The sequence below is a fragment of the Haliaeetus leucocephalus genome, unplaced genomic scaffold (genome assembly GCF_000737465.1).
Source record: "Haliaeetus leucocephalus isolate CR32 unplaced genomic scaffold, Haliaeetus_leucocephalus-4.0 Scaffold148, whole genome shotgun sequence".
NCBI classification, from domain to species: domain Eukaryota; kingdom Metazoa; phylum Chordata; class Aves; order Accipitriformes; family Accipitridae; genus Haliaeetus; species Haliaeetus leucocephalus.
In genome coordinates this window covers 19249-37085 of record NW_010972584.1, presented here as the reverse complement: position 1 = coordinate 37085, position 17837 = coordinate 19249, and the positions used below count along the sequence as shown (strand labels likewise).

At 50.1% G+C, this 17837-nt stretch overlaps 1 protein-coding gene across 1 annotated transcript in view; it reads right to left on the bottom strand.

Annotated features, from left to right (window-relative positions):
- The window catches only part of RNF123 (ring finger protein 123), a 49349-nt gene that overhangs the window by 17378 nt on the left and 14134 nt on the right, over window positions 1-17837 (bottom strand). The window contains exons 17-30 of the mRNA XM_010561544.1: window positions 17692-17753; window positions 17531-17602; window positions 16718-16838; window positions 15776-15877; window positions 14462-14568; window positions 13725-13923; window positions 12958-13103; window positions 12680-12763; window positions 11930-12037; window positions 8933-9110; window positions 7806-7880; window positions 7303-7390; window positions 6957-7044; window positions 6743-6827 (exon numbers count right to left, since the gene is read on the bottom strand). Coding sequence (XP_010559846.1) covers window positions 6743-6827; window positions 6957-7044; window positions 7303-7390; window positions 7806-7880; window positions 8933-9110; window positions 11930-12037; window positions 12680-12763; window positions 12958-13103; window positions 13725-13923; window positions 14462-14568; window positions 15776-15877; window positions 16718-16838; window positions 17531-17602; window positions 17692-17753 — 1515 coding nt within the window. The remainder of the gene's footprint in view (window positions 1-6742; window positions 6828-6956; window positions 7045-7302; window positions 7391-7805; window positions 7881-8932; window positions 9111-11929; window positions 12038-12679; window positions 12764-12957; window positions 13104-13724; window positions 13924-14461; window positions 14569-15775; window positions 15878-16717; window positions 16839-17530; window positions 17603-17691; window positions 17754-17837) is intronic.

Below are 17837 nucleotides of genomic sequence, written 5' to 3'. Positions count from 1 at the left end.
CAGATTTACCAAATATAGGGAAAACCCCCAATCTACCTACTTTTCTCTTTACTAGAAGCTATTAGTAAGTAAAAGCAGATGCAAACTCTGGCAGCACCAGCACTGCGGTGCCCAGAGGAACAAGCTGTGCTGTGACTGCAGGTCTTTGGGGTGGCAGCCTGCTCAAAAGGCCACCATGGGCAAAGGAAACACAGGGTGACCTCCATCACATCCCTAGAGATGGAGAAGTAAGGCACAACTACAAGCAGATTGCTAGCTGGGATTAGCAAAGCCAGAGAGGGATGGCAGGAGACCATCAGCTCAAACGGGAACAGGATAAATTATTCTGTAAATACCCACTAGCAAGTGCAATCAGCTTCTGTTGTTATGGAGGACACATGCTGATGTCTCAGTGCATAATCCCTCTGGGCAGGCCAGTGCCCTGGCTTTGATCCTGCCTAAAAGCACATCTTTGGGAGGGATTTCATCACAACAAATGTCTTTGATGTCCTACTCCCACCCGCAAGTACTTTCCCAGCCCTTGGCTACACGTGGCTCAGGGACTGCACAAGCCAGATGTCCTTTTTATGTATTTAGTGGTCCTCAGTGGGTTTCTTGCTCAGTGTCCCCTGAAACTGTGTAAGCCTTTAGCATTGAACATGTCCTGGAGCAACATTTCACAGCTCAGTTGTGTGCGGCGGGAGGAATTCGGATTTGAGCTTGGATCCTACTCGCTTTATTTGATATTTATTCTCTACAACCCCCTCTTTCTGCTGGGTGACACAGCAAGATGCTGCTCTCCAGTCACTTCTTCCAGCTAGCCATGATTTGAGACCTTTATGATAGTCTTTCAAATGGGAACGGCCCCAGCCTGTGCAGTTTCTCATACAGGAACTGTCACATCTTTGTCCCCTTTGCCATCCCTCCCTGAGCCTTGCCGGTTCTCCCAGATTTTCTTTGGAGGTGGAATCAGAAGCGTACGCAGCATCCAAACCACAAGCGCGTGGCAGATTTGCACAAAGGCATAACGTGGTTTTGGTTTTGTTCTGTTTTCCTTTCCTCATAATTGCTGTTGTGTAATTTGTTCCTTTGACTAGGCATCAAGCTGGTATTTTCCAAAAGAATACAATAGGATGACAGTTCAAGGATAACCCTTTTCTAAGAATTACAGTTGAAGATCCTCAGGAACTTGCTGGTCGCAAGGCGCAAGTGGAGAAGCCCAGGAGAAAACATTGGAGCCCACCTTGCTGTCTTCTCCGTCAGTGAGGGATGATGGGGCACAGCATACCCTTACCAAATCTGAAGATGACACTAAACGAGGGCCTTTGTCTGATGTGCTAGAGGCACCCTGAAAAACTTGAGGACTGGGACAAAAAACCTGATCATATTCAACAAGGAGAAAATTCTGCGTCTGGGGTAGAATGACTCCAAATATCAGTCCTGGCTGGGAAACAATGGTCTGGGCACCATTAAAGGGGTTATGGAGGATACCAGCTTGAACAGGGGACAAGTGAGGGCTCTCACTACAACTACGAGGTGGGTGATGGCAGGAGGATGTGCTCAGCAGATCAAGGGGAGGTGTTACACCTCTACTTGGCCCTGGGGAGGTCACACCTGAAATACTGTGGCTCTTTTCTCAGAAGGGTGCATAGACAGGTCCCAGCGACCCCACCCTTGCAATCTTGTCTCTAAGGGTTATGCTCAGCTTGCAGCCCACTGATTTTTAATCACATTTTCACTTCACATTCACCACTCTACACATGGCAATGCTGAATTCCATCTACGTTTTCTCTTCCAGTCATTCAGAACTGAAAGGTCCTTTTGTAGGGTTAATTTTTTTGTGTCTTCTTTTCCCCAGCCTCTCCTCAATGTGTAAAAAGTGCTTACTATTAAAATTGCTGACATATTAGTCTCCTTCCAGCTTTCAAGTACCAAAGCAGCTCTAAGCAAGAATCACCACTCCTCACGGATGAGCTCTGCAGGTTGCCCTCTTGGTCTGTTGCCAAAGCCTCTTTTACCAACGTTTCAAGTCAAGACAGATCTCAAAATGAATCGCCCAGCCAAAGTCCACCTCATTTGAAGGCAGCTTTGGCTTTCTGAAGGATGCTCTTATGCTTGTAATAACTTGCTTTATCCTGATTTTTAGCCAACGACTATTTCCTCATGGTCTTTTTCCAATAAGTGGTGTGAATTTGCTCCAAACCTCCAATTCTAGGTTCTTAAATGCCTTCCCTGCTACTGGCAAAGACTGTGCCAGTCTATAAAAGCATTAAAAAGTGGTGCCTCTTGTCAAACTTCTCCACAGTTATGTAGGGTTTTTTTAAGGTTTTAAGCTAATACCAGGAAACAGTAGTCTTCCTTGGATTTTGTTGCTCCCAAGAGGATTCTGAATCTAAAGATCACTGCTACTCTTTCTTTGAAAGCAACATAAGGAACCAGTCCTGGAATACAGCAAGAGCAGCTTTGTCCCTTGCATGAGTTCCCAGATGAGGTTCTCCATGGGGCAATCATTAGTGGTATCCAGAAACCTAGCCCTGGTGCTGTGTTCATCTTCATTTGCAAGATGTTCACCTTTGCTGAGGCATTTCCACCCACCTCCTTTACATCCCAGTTACCACTGCCCTCCTGGGTAATGACACAGCCCTTACGTGTGCCATTTCAGACAGGGACGTCATTTCATAGGGAGTCTGTGGATACTCACTGATGTGGTTACTTTCTTGACCCTGGCAATAGCGTGTCATTAGTGTTTCTAAAACTTGTAACTCCCTAATACAAAAGCCACTCAGTCTTGGCTTAGCCTTCATTATGACAGATAAAGATCAGTCACTGGAACAGAAATTGGTGGTTTTCCAAGGCCAGAAATTATGACCTCAATACATTTAATGTGGGCAACAGAGCATGGCCCCAAGCGGTTATAGATATATCTGATGTTTCCACAACAGAAACTTCCCCACAAAAATATAAGCAAAACAGTCAGAGGAAAAAAAAAAAAATCTAGGTGGGGGGGAACTAATAGTGAATAAAAGCACAGAGTTCTCTAAGAATATTATTAGGGAGCCAGAAAGCCCCAGTGCTACAGCAAGCACTTGGGTGGTTCACTGACACCAGAATGAAGCAAAGACATAAGTTAAAATGTAAAAGGTAAAGTGAACATCATCAAACATAGCCAGTGGTTGATGAAGACAAGGAGAAAAGGGGTAATAGAAGGAGAAGACATAAAAGAAACATCCAAGAGTAAGCATGCTACATGCAAAGTTTCTTCAGCTATAGGAAAAAATTCTAGCAAATTAAAAAAAGTAGTAATGGGAGAAAGTCCAACAGTAGCAGAGGCCCATTAATAGACAGAGTTAAAAATTAATAAAGCAGACAAAGTGGAAGCCTTCAATAAGTGCTCCTACTAGATAATTGTAAAGAAGCAGGGTCATGTACTTTCATCACAGGAAGATAATTATGTACTTTATAGTTCGCTAATGACCCAGGAAGATTTATAACAGGGCTATTTGTGAGAATTCTTGGTCAGCAGCCCAAGGGGGGCTCTGAATGGTGCAGCATTTACAGTAGAGTTGGGAGCGCAGAGGAAGAAAGCCCTAAATGGACCAGATTCAGAAGTAAAGCAGTTCCACCAAACACTAATTTGAACTTTTTGAAAGGATCCGGATGTAGATGTGAAACAGCTGCTGCTCAGTAGCTGTGGCTGTTGGACTGATGAAGCAGCAGTGAAAGAGGCAAGCTGGGGATGCAGCAATCCACATCACTGGTAAACTGCACTTGTTCAAAGATGTATTTAGAGGACTAAAAAGAATGCTGCAGGGTGAGGCAGAAGGAAAGCAAGCAGCATTCAGGGGATGAGATATCAGTAAGGCTGAGTGCAAGGCATCAGGATGCCCCAGTGCGCACTTGGGACTCGTGCATGCCTCCAAAGCAAAGTGCTGGCAAACAGGCTAATGCAAGTTTTGGCTCCGTGACTGGCAGATCAGGGAGGTGTTCCAGGCAGCATGACACTGGCACCTCTGGGGCTGCTAAAAACATGGCAAGGGTGAACACCGGGGCTCACGGAAAAACAAAACCCCTTCCTGAATAAGAGACAGAGGCTGCAGTTTCTTTTCACCATTAAAAAGGACCAAGAAGTGAGTTTACCCTGGTACACAAGCACTTTTGAAGAATAAAATGTTTTAATGCACAGAGTTTAACCCAGCAGAGAAAGGCAGAGCAGCAGCAGTGGAAGACAGAAGATGAGGTTAGGTACATTCCCATCAGGAAAGAGCAATGGATTTATTTCTGAGGGTGAGGAAGCACCATCAGAAGGGCTTGGACAGTTCAACTGCCACCAGCTGATGCTTTCAGTGTTGTCAGATGAAGACAGGGTTTCTTCCTGAAAGACATCTTTAGCTTAGGCAATTTGCTGGACTCAGGAAGGGGACGTGGGTGAATTCTCTGGCTCACATTGCACAACAGCTCAGCTAGATGATCTCATGGTCCCATCCACCTACCCTCCACCACTTGATGGATGCGTGGGCAGAAGGCCTGGAGCAGAGGAGCCCTGTGCTGCAACCTGAAGCCACCCTGCAGCTTGGTAAAAGCAAGACAGGCTGGGCCTGGCACAGGGCCACCGCTTCTGCTCACCGTGTGCGTGCCGTAACAGCACCCGGCCTTGCCTGCAAGCTACGACGAAAGCAAAACAAGTTCCTACAGCAGCCATCAACCAGAACTGCCCCCACCTCTGAACAGAGCCCCCGCCTGCTCTCAGGAGCCAAACTGGAGGCAGAGCCCTGCCTGCACGAGAGCTGTTTGGTGCCAGTGGGGCTAAGGAACAACTCGGGGAGCAGGCAAGAACACACGCGGCCTTTCTGAGCCTCTTCCCCTCCCTGGGCTAACCCAGGCAGCCATCTCATTGCTCACCATCGGTGAGCACAGGCAAAAGGCAGCATAGGAGACCAGGCGGTCTGTGCTCTCTGTGTTTCATGGATATTGAGAGGCAGTGCCAGCACGCCTTCCCCACCTGTGCAGAGTCCTCCAAGGAAGCATCCCCAAAGCAGGACAAGGCTAGAGCACCAGAGAAAAGGCATTTGCCCAAGCTCCCTTCAGACTGGCCTGCAGAAGCAGATCCAGACAAACAGGGATTTCCTTCAGCTCAGCAGTTTGTCCCATTGTCCCTGCCAGTGCTCAAATTGCAACAAGGTGAAGACTGATGGGTGGGATGGATGGGGGGGTCATCTCCTCCTCCTTCCCTGGGCAGCATCTCAAGGACACCTCTGAGTCCCCTGTCCCTCTTCAATTAAATCAGCATTCATTATTGATTTGGTTCCACCCTAAAATAGCAATCCCAGGAGCAAGTCCCCAGTAGCCAGCCCAGCCCACTCCAGGTTCAGACTGTGTGGAGCCACTGGATATGGATGGAGAGAGGCCTCGAAAGCTGAGGAACTCTGCTCCTGCCTCAGAGCTCCCCAGGATGGGGGGAGCTCGGTCACCACCCCATGGGACTGGTGGCAGCCACTCGGGGGCTTGTGCAGTAGGAGGGTGAGGGGACAGTCATGAGGTCCCTCCTGCATGTGTACCAGGGCTTCCCCATCATCCTCCAAGGATGAGAGGAACCCAAGGCTGGCACAGCCCGCAGCAGGGCTGTGACCCCAGAGGTAACCCTGCTAAAACAGGTGCAAGAGTGGGTCCATGACGCAGCCTCAGAGACTACCATGGGCACTAGCCTGCCTGGCATCTCCCAAGGATGGAACTGGGAAAAACTATCATTGTGTGAAGCCCTCTGCCCCCAAAGAAGGGTCTCTTTAGACAGAAAAGGGGAAGGAGGGAGCTTTCTAAAGCTACTTCACCAGACAAGAGAAGGTCACACAACAAACTTACTCTGGAAACTAGCAACAGAGAGATCTCCTGGGCACCACAGGCAGGAGAGAGAAAGAGAACAAGAGTGCTGTTAAGACAGAGGCAGGCAGCTCTCCCCACTGGATGGGGCTTAGTGCACACCTCCACATGCTGCCTGCCATGTCAGTCTGCAGCACCTTCTGTCCCCCATCCCCGTGCAGCTCTCCAGAAGCAAGGTCTGGCACAAAGCCTTTCCACAGAAGAGGGGGGTCAGGAATGTATCCGGACAGGCCCAGACTGTTCAAGGGTGAAGCTGGGGATGTGTTTTTCAGCTCAAGAAAGGTACCTTCTCCTCCCCACGTCTTTCTCAGCCACAATAGAGCTGAGGAACCCCTCAGTTTGGTGACAGTGCTGAGAACCAAACTGCAGTGCCAAAGGTAGGACACGCTCTGACAGGGTCTGACAGAGATGCCTGGTTAAAACACTCCCTGCTTGCAAACTTGTCCAGTACCCTGCTCTTTGGGCACCCTCTCCCTCTCACGAGGTACCTACTGCTTGGCACACTCGCCAACTCTTCCCCACAGCAGCTGCTCGCTGCGGACATCAGAGAGCCTTCTCCCAGGCTTATATTTTGGGGTAAAGCTCTGGTAAGGATGCAGCCCTGGGCCTCTCTGCTCTACTTTGAAGGGCAGAAGCCCTCCTTGTGATGGATCTAACCCACCACCCAGCACACAAAAGAGTCATCAGCCAGTGCAGAGAGGCTGCAGATGTCCAGGAAAGGAAATTCTGGCTGCAAAGATCAGGCCTGGATATTTGGCCAGGATCCCCCTACTTCAGCAGCCATTTCACCAGCTGGCCTGGCCCAAAGTAAGGACAGCTGCTAGGGAAGAGGCTGGTCCTCCCTCACCACCCATCATAATCCCGAGTGCCCATGCCCTGCCCCACTCACTCTGCAGGCTGGGGAGGCTGGCATCCTCAGGCTTGGTTTTCAGCAGGTGTGGAAGCCGTGTGTATCTGTACCCAAAGCCACAGCCCTGGTAAAAGTGATAAGGAAAGATCTTAGAGGCTGGAAAACAGTTGGGGTTTGCTGCTACTGGAAAGTGAAATGCTCAGTGTCCAACCAGCCCCAGATGTCGACAGGGGCAGGGACGCAGGACGCTCACCCGCCACAGCCTGACAAGGATCCAGTTGGTCTGTGCCCAGGGTCGCTGCTCATAGGGAGCCAGGAGGTTTTTCATCATGGAGATCCGCCTGCCAGACAAGGACATAGGTCAGCCCAAAGGATCTGGGGACAGGGGATTAAACAGGACATACAGTAGGACAAGTGGAGCTGGGACAGAGCAAAGCCACTGGTATAAGGGTGACAGAAAGCTCCCAAATCAACTCCAGCACCCTGCTGCAGCTTCTGGACCCTCAGCAGTGCTTGGCAGCCCACCTGCTCCCCCACCCAGCCTTGCCACCACCCCAGCCCTGCCCCAGCTCCCTGGGAACAGGCAGGGCAGCACTTACTGGTCTTCTGGGATCCTCTCTACAGCACGCAGTGAGTGGGGGTAGCAGACGTAGCTGGCCAACGCCTGCATCAGGGAGTCACGGATGTCTGAGGAGGAATGAGAAGGGACTAGGCCAGGCACCCAAGGACATGCAGTATACCAGGGAGCACCTGAACAGCAGAGGCTGGAGGGACTGACCCTCCCTTAGAGAGGCACACTCTCTCAGCTGATGTGGAAAGCGTGCTTATGCTCAGGCAGCTAAGGAGTAACCCCAGCCTGGACATGCAAGTAGCTGGGACATGAGTCCTGCTCTCAAAAGTGTATCCTAGGTCATGTATCTAACCCTGGAATAAGCAGGACACACCAGACAAGGGCAGTGTCCAGCCTCTCTTTGTACGTGGAGGCGTAAAGCACTCAACAGAGTCAGCAGATAGGTCTCAACAGAAGTCTGGTGAGCCACTGGCAGTGGGACCAGCCAGACCTGCACCATTATCACCCCAAAGGAGAGGAGTGCAGCTTTACCCGTGCCCACAATCCTTGAGTCAGCAAAATGCTTGGCCAGGATGGCAGCGAGGCGCATCAGGGTCTCTTCGTAGCCTGCAAAGAGAAGGAGGGAGCAGGGGTCATGCCAATGGCCTGATGGGCAGCCCTGTGGTCCCAGCATTCCTGTGGACACAGCACAGGCCATGGAATTCATTCCTGCTACAGCTAACTGCAGCTTTGTTTTGTGTCTTGTTGTCAAAACAGACAGCTGGAAAAACACACTCATCTCCAACAGAACCTCTCACCTCAGCCTGCAGAGTCTGAAACAGTTACTCAAGAGAAAGATAAAACCATGCAATTGAGTCAGACAGAAAGGGAGAGATGCCTAGTGCAGAAGAGGCTGAGCAACACAAATAACACCCTAGATCTGTGCAGAAAAGCCATGTCCAGCCTGCAGGACCTGAAGAAATCTGCTACCGCTCAATTCTGCTGCTCTCAGAACAGCAGGCACAGCCCCCACTTAATGGATGTGAACACTTTAGCTATGTCTTGTTGGTGGGAACAGAAGCTCTTCTTACCTCCACGGGCTCTGGAAAGCACAGAACTATTTGCTAAGAGCTCAGTGGGATCACTTAGCGAGGAAAAGCACAGAACATGCTCAGAGGGAATCCACCTAAACACAGACTCTTGGCATCAAGTGGGTGGTCATCTCCATAGGAATGTATCCAAATCCCAGGGGGGATTTGAAAGCAGTCCCAATTCCTGCACTCATGGCACATCTCCTCCCACCCAGAAACCAGCAGGCAGTGGCACGCATTGCTGGGGCAATCACATCTTCCAGCATCCCATCCCATTCCTGGTACCTCCTTGGAAACAAAATCCATAGCTGCCAGTGATTTTCACTACAGCCAACACTGTGATAGTTTCGGGCAAGGTATGGGCTCCCTGCCCAAGCACAGCAATGGCTACGGCTCACCAGTGGGTACCTACTCAAGGAACAGCACTTGGCGCCTGCCCCACAGCACACAGACAATATACTGCAGCACATCACAACCAGGAAAGGACACAGAAGGGATGACGCCCAACTACCACTACTTCACCATAAGGATGTGGCTTGCTTTAGACTTTATCAGGCCAGAATTAGCAAGGCATCCCCATCCTGTTACCTGGAAGTTCCTCCATGCTGTTTACAGGGCTGAAGTAGTTCTTGAGTGCGCTGTAGCTGTTCATAGCCACGCTGAGGTAGAACTCTGGCATGAATGCGAAAAGTGAGCCCGTCCTGTCGCCATGCTCGATGGTGCGGATGCACACTCGCAACAGCCAATACACATCCTGCATCTTCTCCTGGCCAGAGAGAACACAACAATCCCCATTCAGTTTTGTCCAGCTTCTCTTTGGAGAAACACAACAATCAGCACCAGTCTTAGACCTCAGAAACATCTCCATGTCTGAGTTGTGCCTCAGACCACTGCTCTAAGTTCATTAATGAGATCTGTGCCATTCGGTCTTTTCACAGAGCCACGGAAGTGTCAGGTGGAAGAAACAATCAGAGATCTCTACACCACCCTCAAGCTCAGAACATGACCATCACCAACACGACATCAGATCAGCTGTGGCTTTGTCTCACTGAGCCTTGAAACCCTCCAAGAACTACTCCTTGGTAGGGCATATCTGACCACATAGGCCTGATCACAAAATCTAACATGCTAGTTTTTATTCCAAGTACACTGGCTGAAGGAAAGCAGGCACTAGCAAACCCAGCCTAAATCTGCTGGAAAGAAAGCTGGTCCTTTCTAGGGATTAAATGGGAACAGGCTGAAAGCTGATACCAGCTCAGATCTTTGCAATAGGCAGCCACAGCCTTTCGGATTCTGTGCCAGCCATTCAACCAGATTTACTGTCCTGAGAAACATCAGCCTCTTGCTTCTCTAAGCAAAACTCAGGGGGTCCTAAATTAAAAACAGGAAATTTAAGGGCATCTACATAACTAAGCTATAAAAATCAGCACCAAGAAAGCCATAAAAAGAGAAAATATTATTTCATATCCTGCAATACCAAGAAATATCATAAGCAATAGCAACTTGCTTAAAAATAAGTGGAGGAGAGTTACACTTCTAATAAAAAAAAATTTAAAGTCAGAGGTGCAGATAAGTGATTTCATTTGCCTATGGCTTTTCTAAAGTATGTCGCTCCCATCTTTAGGAGATTCACATGGGTTTGTCCTGTGAATTAGACTGAACTAGTGCAAATCAACTAAACTGACTAAAAGACATCTTTATCTCAACACCGACACACATCTCAGCTCAGCTGTTGCTTTCAGGATAAAAAGCAATTGTGCAGACAACTTTAAGGTAAAGAAAGCTGCATTGGTTTTATTAAGACTTGATAACCCCAAAACGTCATTTCAGGTATTGCCAAGCTAGAAGAAAGCCTACACCAAGAGGATACAAAGATGTGATTACCCACAGTGTGATGGATAAACACAGCATCGTAATAAAATAAGCTGAAATGGTGTTCCCACAGGGATGTTTTGAATGCAGGATTATCTACTTTAAAACTAAGGTGTTTTTAAGCTGTAGCACTCCCTTTCGTCTAACCTTGGATCCCTCAGCTCAGAATAAACTAGTGACTAATTCCCCCAAGGAAGGAGCAGCCTCTCCCATGCTCTGACACCTCAGCACAGAGCAGGACTTCACCTCTAGACAGGGCCAGTCTCTTTCTCTCCATCAGCATCAGCAGTGCCTGCAACTCATACAGATGTGTCCCTCCATTGCACACAAGTCCCAGGGACGCAGGAGTCCCCTGGGTGGATGTCTCCACTGGGAAACAGCAGGGATCTGTGACGGCTGTGAGATGGAGCCCTGAAAGTACAGGCAGTATGGACAAGCTCCGCTGTGCAGCCACATTCCTCTCCAGAGCAAGCTCACTCTGCTCCTGGGACACATTTCACAGCCCAAGCCAGCTAGTGACCTGCTCTCCCTGCCGGCCAGACAGACCAAGGAAGGAGCACAAGCAGGGAAGGCTGTAACCTTCATTCCCAGATGCTGCTGATTCATCCAGAAAGGTGACACCGCACTCCTGATGGAAGGCGGGCACCTGCGTTTAATATGACAATAGATCATCTAGAGACACGAATAGTGTTTCTGCATGGGCCATCGCAGCAATACCTGCAATGCCACACTGGTAATGCCCCTCAGCCTTTCAAGAGCAGTCCAGGAAGAAAGGTTTATTTTCTGGCAAGCACGGGCTATGCTAAAGCAGCTGGAGAGCTTCTGCAGTGCAGGACTATGCCTTGCAGTCCTGCTCTGGGAGTGAAGGAGGGGACGAGCAAAGAGCTCATGAGTGAGGATCAGCCACTGCAGCTCTGCCAGACATGTTCACAGGAACTACCACTCTTCCCCTTCCTGTTTACATCCTGGGACACATGCAGAGACCCTGCTGTCACTGCATGTTCAGGGAAATGTGTCTTTTTCCCCAGCACAAAAAAAGCTACAAGCAGAGATAGGGCAAGGCAATGTGTAAGGGAAGACAGGAAGAGGAGATAAGCGGAGCATCACAGCAAAACTGCTCGTGAGAAAACAGACCAGAGACTTTGTCCTGGAAAACGGTGAATGCAGGGAAAAAGGGACAACCTGTGCAAACAGTCACTGCGTTACTAAATGCAGAATGCACTCTCTCTACGTGGGAACCAAGTGAAGAAGGGGGGAACATCTGAACAAAAACCCCTAGGCTTGGATCCTGCAGATTTCAGGAAGAGCAGCACTAGCGAGAGCTCCCTGTGATGCACAGCCCAGGGAAATGGTTCACAGTAGCCTCTATCCTCTAGACGTGCCCTGAGAACTGAACCTCCCTTTGACCTGCACCCCTCTGTCGCCGGCGCAGAGGCCTGATGCCCCAAGGGAAAGCCTACAGCACCACACACAGCTCAGAACAGACTGGGCTGTGTCCTAACAAACGCTATGGGACCAAGCCTGGGACAGGAGGGGTCCAGGCCTAGGAAGGAGTCTCTGATGCACAAGAAAGGAAAAACAAGCCCCGGAGATCATTGGCATTGCTCCAACACCAGGGAAAATGACACCTGGGACATGTGAGCCAAGCAGCACAGATACAGAAGCACACTTGCTCGGTCTCCTCTGAGCTGCCCACATTATGCTCCTGCCCACCTTTGAATAAATGGTGACGTTTATCCAAGCGAGGCGTCGGCTTAGGTGATTGAGCTTCTCAGAGAAGACCTTTTGGCTCTTCAGCAGCTCCTCGTGGATGTCTCTCCTCTGAAAAGAGTGCAGAGGTGTGAGGGCAGATGTCACTGGCATTTATAGCATCCTTTTTCAGAGCTGGACAAACAATGCAAAAGCAAATACCACCTTGGGGCTAGCTAGGGAGTACTGGCAGGATGGAAAGGGGTCAGCAGCCTTTCTGCAGAGGGAGTGCGAATCAGTGCTATAAAGAGCACTTATCAGTCTCAGCTGCAGCCCACAAGGCCTGATGCAGACACCGGTCCAGTGTGGGCAGCAGCTTTAGGGTCAACTACTGTCAGATATTTTTTTAATGCATCATCAGATACACTCAGTCTCTGGCAGCTGCAATAGGACAGATGCGTCCCCGGTCCAGCACTGGAGAGTCTCCACCCCAGGAGACCAGCTCCGAGGTGTCTGCAGCACATGGAGGTTTGCAAGCTGTCACGGCTTGTCTGGGAGAAGCCGAAGGGGTTGCTTCAGTCCCTCTGTTCCTTGAGGCAGTTGTACAATGGGTTGGCACAGTATGAAATGTGGCTGCCAGCTCCAGGCATGGGTTACTACCCCATCTGAGATATTGGCTGCTCCAAGGCTAGAAATCACCCACTGTGCTTCATCCTTTTTGCCAGATACTGAGGCTCTACCAGAGGAGGACACTGGGAGTCCAGAGACACTTACCCTCTTTGGGCAGCGGCTGATTTTTTCCTCTGTGTCTTTCAGTGCCATGGCATATTCATTCACATCATCCGATACACCAACCATCTGAAAAACAGCAGATTCCAACAATAAATGAGGATACTTTTTTTCCCCAGACATACAAGCATGCAATCAGATCCCCCCCAGGGGTTGGGAAAAGGAAGGGGCACACACAGTCACTAAATAAGCAGAAAACAGAGATTCAGTGTAGAAGCATGGCTGCTGGGGGAATGGATTTCTGCATAGCACATGCCACTTACCTTCCCAAGCTGCTGGTGGACACTGAGGTTGTACATCATCACTATCCCATCCAGGACTTCCAGGAGGGAGTTCTCTGTGATAGGCTGTTCCGGCTCCTCTGGGGGTCTGCCCAGTAAGAGACCCTCATTTCCATGGCTGCCTTCAACTGCAATGCATCCCCAAGACAGGAGAGAAGTTCTCAGCAAGGCATGTTGGCACCTCAGCTTCTGCCTGTACCTCTCTGAAGCCAAAGCCCTGCTGTGCCTCTGTACCACAGTGCTCTTTCCCAGCCTGTGAGATTCACTGGATATACTAACACACTGTTCCCATCTTACTGCCTGGATCAGGTTGACCTGCTAGATCTGTTCCAACAGACCCAGGCCATGCAAGTCCCGCTTCCTCAAGCCCTTTACATGCTTCAGAGGCCTGCGTGGCCCAACCCAACAGCAACGGTGCTGCTACTGCACATATCATCCTCTGGCTGGTCTATGTTCAGAGCAAGCCTGGCTACAGCTGCCTCTGAATTACCGCCCTGCAAAGTCTCACTGCACTTGCAGGAACCAAGGCAGCATCTCCTTAAATGCAGAGAGTGACAGCATCACCAGTGTCATGTTCAGAATGGCAAAGTGTTTAACTGTGGACTTGTGGGTGTCAGCATGCCCTGGGAATGGGAAGGAGCAATGCTGGCAGTAAACAGATTGCATTCCTCTTGAGACTACTGGGAGCTGGAAGATGCCATTCTCCCAGGACCACCTGGGCCATGCTAGCACTCAGCAGAAGTACTCACTGTCCTCCTCTGTCCGCTGCTCCACACTTAGCGTGCGCACTTTGATCTTCTCCAGGGTGCCAAGAGGCCGCCGTGGGTTCATCAGGCTGACAGCCGCCGTGCTGAGGAAGCGGTTGGCACGGCCCAGGGTGGGGGAGCTGAGCCAGCCAGGTCTGGCAAGAGCTCCACCAATGGCCAGGGCAGCAGAGGGACGCTGAGACTGAAAAGAAATTAAGGGAGAAACAGTTCTAGCTGTTTGGCTGCCTGCTATTCTTCCCTTGTACCTGCAGGGATGTTGGTATAGATGCACAGTGTCCACTGGAAGGCGAGCAGGTACCCTTCCTATCATGGCTGGGCCAGCAGTGCCAGGTTAGCAAATGGATATTCCTTCTTCTAAGGGCACATGCCAGGTACAAGCAGCAGATCTGCAGAGCAAGAAGCTGCTCTGTCTGTTGCCTTGCACCCTTTCAAATGCAAGCACCAAGAGCTGCCATGGAGTGGAGAGGGCATATTCAGAGCAGTGGGTAGTGAGAGAGCAGAGCAAAGAAAATTTGGCTGCTCAAACTTGGTGTATCCAGGGCCTTGCTGATCTCCAGTGACCCTCATGCAAGTGCAGCTGTTCACCTGGTCGCCCATGGACTGGTTACAGTCCTGGCCCTGACACTGCCTTCCTCCAAAGCAAAGCTTTTCTAGCCAGAGGCTGAGTTTGCTGCCCTGGCACCAGGGCCTCTGCAGACGAATAACAGTACATGGCTCACCTGTGCTGCCGATGTTGCTGATTCCTCATCTTCATCCAGATCATCCATAGTCACTGCCTGCAGCTCCGCAGGGTCAATCAGGACATTGGCTTTTGCAGCCAGGTCATCTGCACAGAGCACAGCAACGCAGCTGTGAATGCAGGACTCACCCTTTGCTTCCCATGGGGCAGCCCTAGGCTCATCCTCTTCACCGTTTCCCAGCAGTAGAGAAGCAGCCAGTGAAGTTGGATGCTGCATCAGAACAAGCTCACCTTCCCCCCAGCTTCCTTACGTGGAATAGGTCTGCCCTTGCTAACACAGCAGAGACCAAGCAGCAACAGGTACTGCTGACCCAGGACCTATTTCTGTTCCAGCTCCTACCAGCAACAAATAGAATAACTGAAGAACCAGAAGACAACCACCAGGGCCAAACTGGACTAGCATAGGGAAGGAAACTCAGGGCCTGAGACCATTTTTTAAGCATCCAGCTCTTCAATGCTGTCCCATGATATGTCCCCAAGTCACTAGGACTGAGACTCAGACCAGAAACCATTCTCAGCCCAGAGGAAGGCTGCGCTGATGGCCATGCTGTACAAAGCCTGAACTTGTCCTCTAGTCCATAGCCCTGTCTTTAAAGCTAGGCAGGAAGACCTTGGTAAGAGACCAGAGGAGATTACATGGTTCTCAAGTTAAGTAATCTAATTTTGAACAGCCAGGGACCAACTTGAGACAGAGAAAATGGTCCTAATCTTGCAAACACACTGGGGAAGGAGAAGAGATCTGAGCCAAAGGCAAGTGCCGCATTAGCCAGAAATGAGAGACAAACCAAGTCTGATGGAACAGCAAGGGGTTTCTAACCCTTCCAAAACAGAGGCTTTGAAAGTCTATTGCCAGAGTAGCATGCTGCATACAAACGCACAACTGCAGTACATACACAGGGCTGCTACTGCTTGCCCAAAGTGGTATACAGCAAGTAAATCCTGGACATCCTTCTCACCCAGCAAAGCCAGGCTGACAGTCATCGCTTTGACAGCCCCCAGCCCTTGGCTGTGATGCAGCAAGAGCACCACACCAGAGGGTATTTCCAGACTACCCCCTTCCCTCCACCAGCTACAGGCCCCATTCAGGGATATAAACAGTAAACTGTTAACTTAAAGGATGCTCCACCCAGGAGGTATGGTCTCTTCTTCAACGTAACTTGCACCTCATTAAAATTAAAGTCTCCTCTCCTTAAATTTAATCACAGTTCATTACCCACAGCTCCCTCCCTGGGATGTCTCTTGGGTGAACTCCAGCCAGGACCTGGATGCAGGTATTGGAAATGAGAGCACTTGCCTTTCAGAGTCTTCTTTAGATGAGACAGGAGACCTCCAAGTCGCTGAAGGTCAAAATAATCCACCTTCCCATTATAGAAGAGTTGAGGAGGGACATATGCCTCTAAAGCAGAGAAAGAGATTTGTTTTTTCTGCAAGTCCCATGCACAGGATCCACGCAGACATGTAAGCCCTCCTAAGACAGACCCCAAGGCCCAGCCTGGACTAAGATTTAGTGACAACTTTTCTTGTCATAAAAGCACAAGCCATTAAGGCAGAAGTGACTTCCACAATGAAGCAAGCGTTAGATCCATGCAGAAACAGGAGCAACCAATGGCCATCGACAACAAGCCTCCCAGCCCTTCCTCCCTCCCAGCCACAGTCACTGGGGGAAACTGGATCATCAGAAAACTCGGCAGCTCTCCACCTGGCTACTCCAGCTCTATCACTTAGTCCCACAGGGATCATAAGGCACTTATTGAGTCTACAGCAAGGGTCAGCCTAAAGTAAGAAAAGGGAGTGCCAAGCAGATCATGGCAGGACAGGCAAGGCAGGGTCTGAGGGTTGGAAAGCAACTGGCACTGACTTGGTTTCCCCTTAATCCCAGCCTGGGAACACAAAACCAGACAAATATCTTCCCTTAAACTTTGACTATGGGATCACTGAGCTGCCCTTCTACAGACCCATAATCAACACCGGACTCTGCTCCAGAGCATACTGGGGGAAATAACAAACAGTACAGATGCCCCTTTGCAAGTCTCAGGTCTGTGTGTTAACTGGAACAGATCTGCACACAGGAATTTCCCAGAGTGACTGGGAACTACAGACACAGGGTGACAGAAGGCTCAAGCACCCGTAGAAACACAAGAAACACAAAATTTCGAGCATCCTGGAGAGCACTGCCAAAAGGCAAACCTTGTCCTAACCACAGAAATGCCTTCAAAGCTTCTCCTCCGTGCCTTACCTTCACTGCTCAATGCAGCAGGGGTCTTTGCCTTGTGGCCATCCCAGAAGAAACGCAGGGCAGCGATAAGCCGGTGCAGGAAGCATACCATGTACTCCGGCGGGCACAACACAGTCAAGTTCTAGGACAAGAATGAGAGTTCAGTCACCAGGGCAAGTGTGAAAGTCCATCTTAGTCCCAGTGGCCACACGGGGCAGGCAGAAACTTTGTGTTCTTAGCCTTGCCAGCATTTCTAGCTTCCAGCACTGGTAGAGAGCCCAGCCCTGATGGTAGCCAGCAGTTTCCACCTCTAGAAAGTCCTGGGCACTGAAATGACAAGCTGGTCTGACAGAAGTGGATGGATACCACGAGCTCTACCACAAAAGATGGGGCTGATCATAAACAGAGAGATGCAGTTGAAGAAAGGGTTTCCTGCAACAGTGGATGTCTGTCTGCCAAAGCTGCAGGCCAACAGCCTGATCTAGGGCCAGAACAACAGTCCTCACCCAGGCAGCAAAGAGGATGCCAAAGCCAGCAGGCCAGCTGTGCAGAGCACTCCACAGCCATGCTCCCCAAGAGCTTTTAGGAGGACATTCAGCTCCCACCTAAGGCTGTTCCCAAGGACTGCTTTCTTATAAATCACTGCATAGGACTTGGATAAGCTGCCTGGTTTCTAGCCTCAGATCTTCTCTCTCCTCCCCACTCCCTGCCATATCTAGACCTCAACTGATCAACTGCTGGAAGCAGCCCAGCCAAAAGGGCAGAGCTCCCAGACTGAAGGTGCCAAAGAGCTCTCAGGGTGAGGCTTGCAGGAAGGCTGGCCCTCTGACTTACCCCTCTGTTGCTAGCATTTTCCTGAAGAAACTTGCGGAATTTGTTTAGGAATATGTATCTGGAGGCTTCCCCCTGGCAGGAGGAAAAGCAGGTTGTAAATCTATGCCTTACAAGTCCTGTAACGTGGAGATACTGTAGCAAAAGATCCACAGAGCACTTACCCCTCCTCTGTCCTTGTTGTTCAGCAGCAGCTTCAGAATCTGAACCTGAAGACCTTCCACCACTAAAATGGGGACACACGTCTGCCATCAAAAAACAAGCACTGGAGAGCAACTACCCACATTAACCCTGACTGCAGTATCCCATC